General features: G+C 42.5%; 1 protein-coding gene and 1 long non-coding RNA gene across 5 annotated transcripts in view; one reads left to right on the forward strand and one right to left on the reverse strand.

Moving 5' to 3' along the window:
• Positions 1–6,776, reverse strand: part of LOC129869463 (histone deacetylase complex subunit SAP130-like) — a 53,325-nt gene extending 46,549 nt beyond the window's left edge. Inside the window, exons 1-3 of one of the 4 annotated variants that reach the window (XM_055943912.1) lie at positions 6,680–6,775; positions 2,839–2,943; positions 129–268 (exon numbers count right to left, since the gene is read on the reverse strand). In XM_055943912.1, coding sequence (XP_055799887.1) covers positions 129–268; positions 2,839–2,932 — 234 coding nt within the window. In that variant the 5' untranslated portion in view covers positions 2,933–2,943; positions 6,680–6,775. Of the gene's footprint in view, positions 1–128; positions 269–2,838; positions 2,944–6,379; positions 6,560–6,591 lie in introns of those variants that run through there. The other 3 variants (XM_055943914.1, XM_055943913.1, XM_055943915.1) reach the window with 3 other exon arrangements.
• Positions 6,777–6,964: 188 nt separating this feature from the next.
• On the forward strand, positions 6,965–7,911 carry LOC129869465 (uncharacterized). Its single transcript, XR_008761909.1, has 2 exons — positions 6,965–7,408; positions 7,519–7,911. It is a non-coding gene; the product is annotated as an uncharacterized LOC129869465 (long non-coding RNA).
• Positions 7,912–13,848: the final 5,937 nt, after the last annotated feature.

Below are 13,848 nucleotides of genomic sequence, written 5' to 3' on the forward strand. Positions count from 1 at the left end.
TTAATTGTACCCACCTGGTGTCCCAGGTTTAAAATCAGTCCTTGATTAGAGGGAAACTATGAAAAAACACAGTGGAACTGGCTTCAAGGTCCAGAGTTGAGTTTGAGGGAACTAGAGTATCCACTAACCTGAGGGTAGGGTCTGACCACTCCAGTCTCCTGCTTGTCTTCTCTGAACGACAGGGCTTCTTGTCCTCCCCTGCTGCTGGCTGGGAGGTCCTGGGGACCATGGTGGTCCACATCACCACTACTGTCCTCACCTGGTCCTGCTAGAAAACCATTCATCACAAGCAGTCTGAGTTTTAATAAACATCATAACATACAATTGGACAGAATTTACCAGAAACTCTGGAGGACTGTGGAAATGTGTTCAGTTCCAAATGGCACCTTATTCACTATGTAGTACACTCCTTTTTAGAGTTGGGACGATAAACCGAAATTTACCGACACCGACTTCCTCTTACAAAAGTATATTGTTAATTTTCGTGCTTTTGTTACACAATGTTCCTGTAGATTGTTCTAGAACCATTATTTGGTTTGACAGTAATAGCCTAAACATTGTGTTGATTTCTGTTATGAAAGTACAGTGCCCTCAGAAAGTAGTCATACCCCTTGACTTAACGCATTTAAGTTGTGTTACAGCCTGATTTCAAACTGGATTAAATATACGTTTTCCCCTCACCCCTAGCTACACACAATACCCCATAATGACAAAGTGAAAACGTGTTTTTGTGTGTTTTTTTTAACGTTTTACAAATGTATTGAAAATGAAATACATAAAAATCGTATTTACATAGGTATTCACACTCCCGAGTGAATACATGTTATTACCTTTGGCAGCGATTACAGCTGTGAGTCTTTCTGGGTAAGTCTCTAAGAGCTTTACACACCTGGATTGTACAGTATTTGCACAATATTCTTTTAAAAATTCTTCAAGCTCTGTCAAGTTGGTTGATCATTGCCAGACCGCCATTTTCAAGTCTTGCCATAGATTTGAACTGCAACTCAGCCATTTAGGAAGATTCAATAACTAGCAGGGTTGGACAGTATCCAGAATCTCACACCTGGGTTTTACAGTATTACCAGTTTAGTACACAAGGGGGCGCCAAAAACATAACACATTTCCATGGAGGCTGCTAGCTAAACTGCTGGCCTAAACATGCCATTGAGCTCAAACGAAAATGAACCAATTGAAAAGACAGGCAATGCAGCTCATTAAGTTATACATATATACAGTACCAGTCAAAAGTTTGGACACACCTACTCATTCAAGAGTTTTTCTTTATTTTTACTATTTTCTACATTGTAGAATAATAATGAAGACAACAAAACTATGAAATAACAGATATGGACTCATGTAGTAACCAAAAAAAGTTTTCAACAAGTCAAAGTATATTTTATATTTGATATTGTTCAAAAGTAGCCACCTTTTGCCTTGATGATAGCTTTGCACACTCTCCTGGTGTCTCCTGGTAGCGCCTCCATGCTCTGGACACTACGCTGACAGACACAGCAAACCTTCTTGCCACAGCTCGCATTGATGTGCCATCCTGGATGAGCTGCACTACCTGAGCCACTTGTGTGGGTTGTAGACTCCGTCTCATGCTACCACTAGAGTGAAAGCACCGCCAGCATTCAAAAGTGACCAAAACATCAGCCAGGAAGCATAGGAACTGAGAAGTGGTCTGTGGTCACCACCTGCAGAATCACTCCTTTATTGGGGGTGTCTTGCTAATTGCCTATAATTTCCACCTTTTGTCTATTCAATTTGCACAACAGCATGTGAAATTTATTGTCAATCAGTGTTGCTTCCTAAGTGGACAGTTTGATTTCACAGAAGTGTGATTGACTTGGAGTTACATTGTGTTGCTAAAGTGTTCCCTTGATTTTTTTGAGCAGTGTATATATATATATACACACACAATCATATATTTTTTATTATTATTAACAGATTAAATGAATTCTGGCCAAGGGATCCGTAGAATAAGTTCAGAGGGTGTAATACCATACAATGTAACATTCATTTACATGATTCATTTACATTATTAATTTACATTACATTACATTTACATTATTCATTTACATTAACGTAATTAATTTACATTAAAGTTACATTACTCATTTACATTAACATTATTAATTTACATTACATTTACATTACATTTACAGTATTCATTTACATTTACATTATTCATTTACATGACATTTTAGCCATTTATCAGACACTCTTATCCAGAGCGACTTAAGTTAGTTAGTGCATTCATCTTAAGATAGCTAGGTGAGACAACCACATATCACAATCATATCAACTACATTTTTTTTCTTAAAGTATTTAACAGCAAAGTTAAATAGAATTGACTATGATACTTGATATGATTGTGATATGTGGTTGGCTCACATATGGGAAAAGAGGAGTGCCTTTTTTACTTATTTACAATGTATGTCCTTAACCCTGGGCAACATAGGCCTGGAGACTCACAGGGATATTGGTATCCACAGTACTGTAAAATCTCAAAGTTGTCTCTGCCGCATGGACATTTTTTTAAAGACTTGCAGGACATTTGCTTGAAAACTGCACAATTTTATCTCCAATGCCAAGAGGTGGGCCTTTAAAATGTTTCTTCCCACGGCCCAAGACTTGGTTCGTCCGGCCATGCACTGCCGTAGTAAAACTCCTTGTAGGCTATTTTTTCATTTTTACCTTACTCGAGTTGTGTTCTGATTATGAGGGGTTCCCTGATGAATTTAGTATCATAAAAGTGGACCCCGGCCCCAAAAATTCCTGATATAGGGAATAGTATGCCATTAGGAACAAGCCAATATTCAATATAATGTTAACCTGTCTGGTTGGATGACTGATTGATAGAGACCGGCTTTCCACCAGGATTACTCTGAGCAGGCATTCCAGCTGTAGAAAATGGCTGAGAACTCATCTTTCACTATCCTAGAAGGGAGAAGGATTGAACAACCATTATATACAATTTTTTTTAAAGAGATCACAAGCCTCTTTCTCAAATCATTTTCTCCCTTATCTCGTCAAATGTATTGGCGGATAAGGTCCAAGGTCCCTCCCCTCAATGGGTTTTGAGAAGAGAGGACGTGAGGAATTCACATGACAGTCCACACAAATTTCATGACCGTCATTTTTTTACATTTTATTGAACCTTTATTTAACTAGGCAAGTCAGTTAAAAATAAATTCTTATTTACAATGACAGCCTAGGAACAGTGGGTTAACTGCCTTGTTCAGGGGCAGAACAACAGATTTTTACCTTGTGAGCTTGGGGATTCGATCTAGCAACCTTTCGGTTACTAGTCCAACACTCTAACCACTAGGCTACCTGCCACTCTGTCATAGCACTGGAATCAAGTAAAGATGAATGGAGGAAAAGCCCATTCCGGCAGCTCTAGAAAATCTCACTAACCTCAGTATCCTGTCTTTCATTCACACAGAGCTAGCTACCTTTGTGTGAAACGGAAATGCGTGTAAGCTGAAGCATTTTTACATATCATTGCTCTGTCTGCGATCAATGAATGTTCCGAGTGATTTAGGAAATTCAGACGTTATGAAAAAATATGGTGTGGCATATTTTAAAAGTAACAGCTAGTTACTTTACCAGAAGATACCCACCCTTCCGTTACGTTAGTTTACACTGAGCTGCATTGGGGTCGGAACGCAATCATGGATGGTTACATTAAGACAACATGGAGCCGGTGCGAGATATGAGTCGGAAAACACATCTGAATGCAGGGGTGGAATATCCCTTGATCATGACTCTCAGTTAGGGCTAGACGGTATACCGTATTTGACAATATACCGGTATTGATGCACGTACCGGATTTTTACTTTACCTTCTATAACAGTATTTTAATGTTTGGTTTGTTAAATGTGATACACTGTGTGTAATGTCAATTTTAATCGTTTCTTTTTTATACTTCCCTTCTCTCTCCCCTCTCTCCATGCCGCTTTCCATACAGACCTAGCCCCACCCCCTGATTTCCACACAGACCTAGCCCCACCCCCTGATTTCCATACAGACCTAGCCCCACCCCGATTTCCACACAGACCTAGCCCCACCCCCTGATTTCCACACAGACCTAGCCCCACCCCCTGATTTCCACACAGACCTAGCCCCACCCAGTCACTCAAGGAGCCATTTATTGTCACTTGACTACGACACACTTGCGTTCAGTCTGCATGGTCAATGCAGCACATGCAACAATGTTGATGACTACGACGCAGTTCCCACTTTGCTTCTTAATAGAAATCCACAAGCGTTCTATAATTACACTATTAGTTTGTGTTTATTATATCTGCAAAAAGCTAGTTTGTCTTTTCTTAGCAAGTTGTGTTACCAGCTTATGCTATTCGCTAGTTAGACTGACGGAAGACAGAGGAACCACCTGTGGTAATTAGCTATCTAGCATGCTCTGAACACCTGTGGTAATTAGCTATCTAGCATGCTCTGAACACCTGTGGTAATTAGCTATCTAGCATGCTCTGAACACCTGTGGTAATTAGCTATCTAGCATGCTCTAAACACCTGTGGTAATTAGCCATCTAGCATGCTCTGAACACCTGTGGTAATTAGCCATCTAGCATGCTCTGAACACCTGTGGTAATTACCTATCTAGCATGCTCTGAACACCTGTGGTAATTAGCCATCTAGCATGCTCTGAACACCTGTGGTAATTAGCTATCTAGCATGCTCTGAAAACCTGTGGTGATTAGCTATCTAGCATGCTCTGAACACCTGTGGTTATTAGCTATCTAGCATGCTCTGAACACCTGTGGTAATTAGCTATCTAGCATGCTCTGAACACCTGTGGTAATTAGCTATCTAGCATGCTCTGAACACCTGTGGTAATTAGCTATCTAGCATGCTCTGAACACCTGTGGTAATTACCTATCTAGCATGCTCTGAACACCTGTGGTAATTACCTATCTAGCATGCTCTAAACACCTGTGGTAATTACCTATCTAGCATGCTCTAAACACCTGTGGTAATTAGCTATCTAGCATGCTCTGAACACCTGTGGTAATTACCTATCTAGCATGCTCTAAACACCTGTGGTAATTAGCTATCTAGCATGCTCTGAACACCTGTGGTAATTAGCTATCTAGCATGCTCTGAACACCCGTGGTAATTAGCTATCTAGCATGCTCTGAACACCTGTGGTAATTAGCCATATAGCATGCTCTGAACACCTGTGGTAATTAGCTATCTAGCATGCTCTGAACACCTGTGGTAATTAGCTATATAGCATGCTCTGAACACCTGTGGTAATTAGCTATCTAGCATGCTCTGAACACCTGTGGTAATTAGCTATCTAGCATGCTCTGAACACCTGTGGTAATTAGCCATCTAGCATGCTCTGAACACCTGTAGTAATTAGCTATCTAGCATGCTCTGAACACCTGTGGTAATTAGCTATCTAGCATGCTCTAAACACCTGTGGTAATTAGCTATCTAGCATGCTCTGAACACCTGTGGTAATTAGCCATATAGCATGCTCTAAACACCTGTGGTAATTAGCCATCTAGCATGCTCTGAACACCTGTGGTAATTAGCCATCTAGCATGCTCTGAACACCTGTGGTAATTAGCTATCTAGCATGCTCTGAACACCTGTGGTAATTAGCCATCTAGCATGCTCTGAACACCTGTGGTAATTAGCTATCTAGCATGCTCTGAACACCTGTGGTAATTAGCTATCTAGCATGCTCTGAACACCTGTGGTAATTAGCTATCTAGCATGCTCTGAACACCTGTGGTAATTAGCCATCTAGCATGCTCTGAACACCTGTGGTAATTAGCCATCTAGCATGCTCTAAACACCTGTGGTAATTAGCTATCTATGCTTCTCTGAACACCTGTGGTAATTAGCTATCTAGCATGCTCTGAACACCTGTGGTAATTAGCTATCTAGCATGCTCTGAACACCTGTGTGTAAAGGAAGAAGGCCACCAGAAACGTGTTGTTACTGAAAAATACTGTCGGGTAAAACTGTATATTTTGCATTTGTGAAATAATGTTAATGTGATATGAAAGTAAAGGGCTTTATATTGCTAGAACTATATCGCAATTGAGAATCGATTCACGTTTAGATTTTGTATTTGGCTGCCAGAGTCATCCTACCTCTGTAAATAAGTCATTGCACTTTAAGGAGCAACGGTAACGTTAGGCTCCTTAAGAGTACATCTTGGGCTAGGATGGGATATGCCACTGTACTTCAAATTGTACCTTTATCCACAATGCCCCATCGAGAAGTTTTTTTTATCTTTAACCAGGCAAATTTGTATTGGCGGATAAGGTTATAGTAAACTAGTTACTGTGAAATCCTAGCTAACTACAGCTGTTATGAGTAACTAGATAATCACCGAATAGGCACTGCTTTGTAGAATGTGTCTTTCTGCTTTGACAGTATCACAACCGATGGCAGCGACCACAGTCGAGCTCTTAAATTAAACGTTAATGTTTAATTTTGATCGCTTATCCAGATGGTTAACCTTGCAAAATAGCTAGCTAAGGATGGCTTGCTAGCTGCAGCTATCGCTAAACAAACATTGGGTAAACAACTTAAGATTCTTACAATATTTATAGAATCCCAAATAAATTTGTGAACGCTTTATCGACAAAAGCTTTGACGATACATTCGCAAAAAATACATGCTAAAATACCGTATTCGTAGAGTATTTTTTTTTTTCTCCAGGCATTCGTCTTTTCTTTTCAACAACATACAAACCGGAAGAACGAAGAGAAGCTCCCAGTTTTTTTTTCGTCCAATCGTCGGAGGGAATTGTGTAAATCCTTGACAAATCACAAACGGGGATGGGAGTCAATCGTATCTGCGAAACGATTGGCTGGTGGCAGAACTATTCCCGCGCTGAGAATGTTTATAGACGTTTCATAAACCGGGTAGTTTGGATACTGGATACTGATTGGCTAAAACAGCATTTAGTCGCGTGTACGTGATACCGGTGATACAATGGCTATATCAACAATAGTTCAAATTGCCGATGTCCAAAATAAGCATTTAGATACATTTGAGAGAAAACGAAACGAAAATAACATCGTGAAACAAACAAAGTGGGCACTTAGCTGATTCACTGACTGGTGTGTCGAGAAAGGGATATATTGTGAGTTTGGGAATACAAAAAAAATGGAGCTGAACGTTATTCTACGGGAGTTGTATTTGTTCAGTGAGAAACACGAATGCCGAAGAATATGGGATTAGCAGCTAACGTTATGCTGGACTCGGAGCTGGTTTGAACATATCAACGACCCCTTCTCGGTTTGGCATGGAATATACAGAAGGACACCGAATTCACAACGTGCAATCATGTGTCTGTCGGCGTAATAAAAAGTCTAGGGAAGAGCGGCGCGATAAAGCTGAACGGCTACGTATGGTATGTAACTGTTAGCTAGTTAAACCATTCTAATGTACCCTGACAATATAACCGGTAGCTATGTAACGTTAGGCCTAACTATTAGCTAACGTTATTGTCTTGTGTTTCAGGTACACAAAAGAGCCGATGGCAGTACTATTCTCTCTGACTACACAGCAGCAGCTGCCCCAGTTAAATGAACGGCATCCATTCCCAGCAGCGTGGAGTCAACAAACGAACAACATTGGCAAGCCAACAACAAACGATAACACGGGACATTTTTTTTTCTCTCACTTGTACACAATAAATGGCAACATTCAGATCAACATGAATAAATAATTGGCATGTTTTAGTCACTCTAGAAGTAGCGCTAATGCTCGTTTTTTCCCCCATACATTTAATGTAAGCTTGCTAGCTAGCCTGTGGTTGTCTAGTAACCAGTCTAGCAACGAGACTTTTATCCAGAATACTTTTTCATGGCGGAATGTATGTATTTATTTATTAAAGCAACATTTGCAATGTAACGTGTAGTTCCTTATCTTACTGTTTTGGCAACTGGTTTATAAAAGCAATAAGACACCCCTGGGATTAGTAGTATATGTCCAATATACCACGACTCAATCAATTTTATTTTATATAGCCCTTCGTACATCAGATAATATCTCGAAGTGCTGTACAGAAACCCAGCCTAAAACCCCAAACAGCTAGAATGCAGGTGTAGAAGCACGGTGGCTAGGAAAAACTCCCTAGAAAGGCCAAAACCTAGGAAGAAACCTAGAGAGGAACCAGGCTATGAGGGGTGGCCAGTCCTCTTCTGGCTGTGCCGGGTGGAGATTATAACAGAACTATGCCAAGATGTTCAAAAATGTTCATAAGTGACAAGCATGGTCAAATAATAATCATGAATAATTTTCAGTTGGCTTTTCATAGCTGATCATTAAGAGTTGTAAAACAACAGGTCTGGGACAGGTGGCGGTTCCATAACCGCAGGCAGAACAGCTGAAACTGGAATAGCAGCAAGGCCAGGCGGACTGGGGACAGCAAGGAGTCACCACGGGCGGCAGTCCCGATGCATGGTCCTAGGGCTCAGGTCCTCCGAGAGAAAGAAAGAGAGAAGGAGAAAATTAGAGAGAGCCAAGATTTTCAAAATGTTCATAAATGACAAGCATGGTCAAATAATAATCAGGAATAAATCTCAGTTGGCTTTTCATAGCCGATCATTAAGAGTTGAAAACAGCAGGTCTGGGACAGGTAGGGGTTTCGTAACCGCAGGCAGAAACAGTTGAAACTGGAATAACAGCAAGGCCGGGCGGACTGGGGACAGCAAGGTGTCAGCATGCCCGGTAGTCCTGACGTATGGTCCTAGGGCTCAGGTTCTCAGAGAGAAAGAGAGAACGAGAGAATTAGAGAGAGCATACTTAAATTCACACAGGACACTGGATAAGACAGGAGAAGTATTCCAGGTATAACCAACTGACCCTAGCCCCCCGACACATAAACTACTGCAGCATAAATACTGGAGGCTGAGACAGGAGCGGTCAGGAGACACTGTGGCCCCATCCGAAGAAACCCCCGGACAGGGCCAAACAGGAAGGATATAACCCCACCCACTCTGCCAAAGCACAGCCCCCACACCACTAGAGGGATATCCTCAACCACCAACTTACAATCCTGAGACAAGGCCGAGTATAGCCCACAAAGGTCTCCATCACAGCACAACCAAGGGGGGGGCGCCAACCCAGACAGGAAGTTCACGTCAGTAACTCAACCCACTCAAGTGACGCACCCCTCCTAGGGACGGCATGAAAGAGCACCAGCAAGCCAGTGACTCAGCCCCAGTAACAGGGTTAGAGGCAGAGAATCCCAGTGGAGAGAGGGGAACCGGCCCTGGAGAGACAGCAAGGGCGGTTCGTTGCTCCAGAGCCTTTCCGTTCACCTTCACACTCCTGGGCCAGACTACACTCAATCATATGACCTACTGAAGAGATAAGTCTTCAGTAAAGACTTAAAGGTTGAGACTGAGTCTGCGTCTCTCACATGGGTAGGCAGACTGTTCCATAAAAATGGAGATGTATAGGAGAAAGCCCTGCCTCCAGCTGTTTGCTTAGAAATTTTAGGGACAATTAGGAGGCCTGCGTCTTGTGACCGTAGCGTACGTGTAGGTATGTACGGCAGGACCAACTCGGAAAGATAGGTAGGAGCAAGCCCATGTAACGCTTTAAAGGTTAACAGTAAAACCTTGAAACACGACTAAGGTCTGTATCCAGGCACTCTGTGTTGCGCATAAGAACAACCCTTAGCCATGGTATATTGGCCATATACCACACCCCCTCGGGACTTATTGCTTCAATATACCTCACAATAATCTCTCCGTCCACCTGAAGTGTGCACTACCCACAAATGTAAAAGGATTGGTGTTGGTATGGGCTAGATTCTCCTGGGGGGTGCATTCGGTCTTCTGGACACAAACATAATAAGAAATTGTTTGGAGGGTTGCACTGAATGTGTTATAGTTCCTCGCTGTAAAAATTTGACCAAAATAGTTCTATTGTTTTTAGAATTTCCGATGCTCTCTGACTGTCTTGCTTTTATTTCGAGGATTTTTTGTGAACTGGACACAGTCAATAAACTGTATGGATGCAGGTCCATTATCAATTAAACTTCAACTCCCTCTGGTGACATTTTCCTAACAATGCATAATATTGTATACTACCATCAATGTACATTTCGGTTTCAAATTCCTACAAATACATGCTTAGATCTGTTAGAAATATGACTACTACAAGGTGACTACTACAGAGCCCAAAATACAGCAGGACAGAAAAACCTTAAGCGTAAAGTTATTATTTTTTTTCGCAGGGGACCCCCAAATGTCCCCATGTTGGGGAATAAGAGATTTTTAACGTTTGTTTGAAACAAAATGTCGCCAATTACTGTTACAAAACAATAAAATAAGAATATTTTACTCAGATCGTTTACCTCAGGGGTGTCAAACTCATTCCACGGAGGGCCTAGTGTCTGCAGGTTTTTGTTTTTTCCTTTCAATAAAGCCCTAGACAACCAGGTGTGGGGAGTTCCTAACTAATTAGTGATGTTAATTCATCAATCAAGTATAAGGGAGGAGCGGAAACCCGCAGACACTCGGCCCCCCGTGGAATGAGTTTGACACCTGTGGTGCACTTTCCCATAGGAACACGGCCATTTAAAAAGTGCAGGGCTTATGCCATACCTTGATATACATATGAGGAGAAAGATTAAGTCTCTACCTTTCCATTGACGAAAATATATCCTGTCTGATGCCCAGGTCATCCACTAAACAGCAGTATTAGATCCCATGACATATCGTGGCGTTTTCAAGCACGACGTCTTAAAATGACCCTAGTGTAACGGATGTGAAATGGCTAGCTAGTTAGCGGGTACGCGCTAATAGCGTTTCAATCAGTTACGTCACTTGCTCTGAAACCTAGAAGTAGTGGTTCCCCTTGCTCTGCAAGAGCCGTGGCTTTTGTGGAGCGATGGGTAACGACGCTTCGTGGGTGTCAGTTGTTGATGTGTGCAGAAGGTCCCTGGTTCGCGGCCGTGTCGGGGCGAGGGGACGGTTTAAAGTTATACTGTTACAGTGGTGCCGTGACCGTTCTTCTGGATCGGATCATCCTTCGCTGGATTTCCATCTCAGAACTTCGCCGTGGTTGCCGTTGAGGAATCAGATAAGATGTTGCTGGTGCAGTTTATGGCGATATCACATTTCGCCACAGGAGGGCGCCACTGCAACGTTTTATTATCGAAATTGGTGATTTCTCTGGCTGAGACTTCACAGATAAACGATATAACTTTTGTGTTACTTGTTTATTGGCAATTCTAATATATATCTGATATAAGTAGGGTGAGTTTTACCAGTGTACTAGATATAGGTTAGATTTTGACGTGAGGTTAGAAAAAAGAAATATATATATGCATTTTTTTGCTATTTACATTTTTATTAGTGTGTTGAGAGGGGACGTACTAAAGTTATACTGTTACATTGATGCTGTTGACCCGGATAACTGGTTGCTGCGGAAAAGGAGGAGGTTGAAAGGGGGTTGAGTGTAACGGATGTGAAATGGCTAGCTAGTTAGCGGGTACGCGCTAATAGCGTTTCAATCAGTTACGTCACTTGCTCTGAAACCTAGAAGTAGTGGTTCCCCTTGCTCTGCAAGAGCCGCGGCTTTTGTGGAGCAATGGGTAACGACGCTTCGTGGGTGTCAGTTGTTGATGTGTGCAGAGGGTCCCTGGTTCGCGCCCGTGTCGGGGCGAGGGGACGGTTTAAAGTTATACTGTTACACTAGCAATTAGGCCTTTCACGTTATTGAGTTAAAAAAAAAAACTAAGGCACTACATCTCAGTGCTAGAGGTGTCACTACAGACCCTGGTTCCATTCCAGGCTGTATCACAGCGGTCTAAGGCACTGCACCTCAGTGCTAGAGGCGTCACTACAGACCCTGGTTCCATTCCAGGCTGTATCACAGCCAAACCAATATGAACGCTCTTTGAAGAACGGAAGTGAATAAGCTCACACGTTTGTCTGCGTATACACAACACAGCCTAATTCTGATCTTTTGCCCAAATTATTGGCAAAAGATCTGATTTGATTGGTCAAAAGACCAGTTATTGGCAAAATATCAGAATTGGGCTGCTTTTGTAAATGCAGCCTTGCTATACACACAACATTGTGTCTGGATGGCCACTATTTCATCACTAAAACCAGATGGAACAAAACACCCTGGGGAATAGTTACAGGGGAGAGGAGGGGGGGATGAATGAGCCAGTTGTAAACTGGGGATGTGGCCATGATGGTATGAGGGTCAGATTGGGAATTGATATGACCAACACTTTCATGTAATTTATTTGTTAACATGTACTTCAAGACTGTCACTCCGTCAGTGTAATTGCTCAAAGCGCTTGAAGGATACCTTGAAATAGTGTAATAATAGTGCTGCCATTACATAGACAGACAACTAGGGGGCAGCAGAGCCTCTTGTTTTGCATTGTCCTTATGGCCTTTTAGTTTATAATAAAGCAGCATTGCTGCAATTTTTTTTATTTAACTAGGTAAATCAATTAAGAACAAATTCTTATTTACAATGACGGCCTACCGAGGAACAGTGGGGTTAACTGCCTTGTTCAAGGACAGAACGACAGATGTTTACCTTGTCAGCTCGGGGATTCAACCCAGCAACCTTTCGGTTACTGGCCCAACGCTCTAACCACTAGGCTACCTGCCGCCTCTACACTCTAACCACTAGGCTACCTGCCGCCTCTACGCTCTAACCACTAGGCTACCTGCCGCCTCTACACTCTAACCACTAGGCTACCTGCCGCCTCTACGCTCTAACCACTAGGCTACCTGCCGCCTCTACACTCTAACCACTAGGCTACCTGCCGTCTCTACACTCTAACCACTTGGCTACCTGCCGCCTCTACACTCTAACCACTAGGCTACCTGCCGCCTCTACACTCTAACCAGTAGGCTACCTGCCGCCTCTACACTCTAACCACTAGGCTACCTGCCGCCTCTACACTCTAACCACTAGGCTAGCTGCCGTCTCTACACTCTAACCACTAGACTACCTGCCGCCTCTACACTCTAACCACTAGACTACCTGCCGCCTCTACACTCTAACCACTAGGTTACCTACCCCCTCTACACTCTAACCACTAGACTACCTGCCGCCTCTACACTCTAACCACTAGGCTACCTACCCCCTCTACACTCTAACCACTAGACTACCTGCCACCTCTACACTCTAACCACTAGGCTACCTGCCGCCTCTACACTCTAACCACTAGGCTACCTGCCGCCTCTACACTCTAACCACTAGGCTACCTGCCGCCTCTACACTCTAACCACTAGGCTAGCTGCTTCCACTCTCTACAGGTTGTAGTACGAGCATTAGGCCTTAAGCCAAGTGTCCTGCCGCTAGACGTTGTTATTAAGGGTTTTATCCCAAATAGCACCCTATTTCAGTTATAGTGCACTACATTGGACCAGGATCCATAAGGCTCTGGACAAAAGTAGTGCACTATTTAGGGAATAGGGTGCCATTTGGATATCGAAAAGTCTAAGGAACTAAATTGTTCATATTTCCTGTCTGTGTCCAGTCGAGATATTATACTCGGGGGTGCTAACCCAATATTTGGATGAGAACTGCAACAAGAGATATCTACTTCAGTTGAGTTGTTCCACTTTTCACAGCCAGCATTCCATAGGTTTTAATCTCTCACCTCTGACCTGACTGTATTCATCTCGTTGTCCGTGGCAATGTTACAGATTAAACATGGATGCACCTCAAATGGCATTGTATTCCCTGTCAGCAGATGAGTTTGAGATTATAACACAGAATCGACAAATTATTAAAGGGTTGAGATTATAACACAGAATAGACAAGTTATTAAAGGTTTGAGATTATAACACAGAATAGACA

This window comes from Salvelinus fontinalis, chromosome 14, assembly GCF_029448725.1.
Source record: "Salvelinus fontinalis isolate EN_2023a chromosome 14, ASM2944872v1, whole genome shotgun sequence".
In the NCBI taxonomy this organism is placed as follows: Eukaryota; Metazoa; Chordata; class Actinopteri; order Salmoniformes; family Salmonidae; genus Salvelinus; species Salvelinus fontinalis.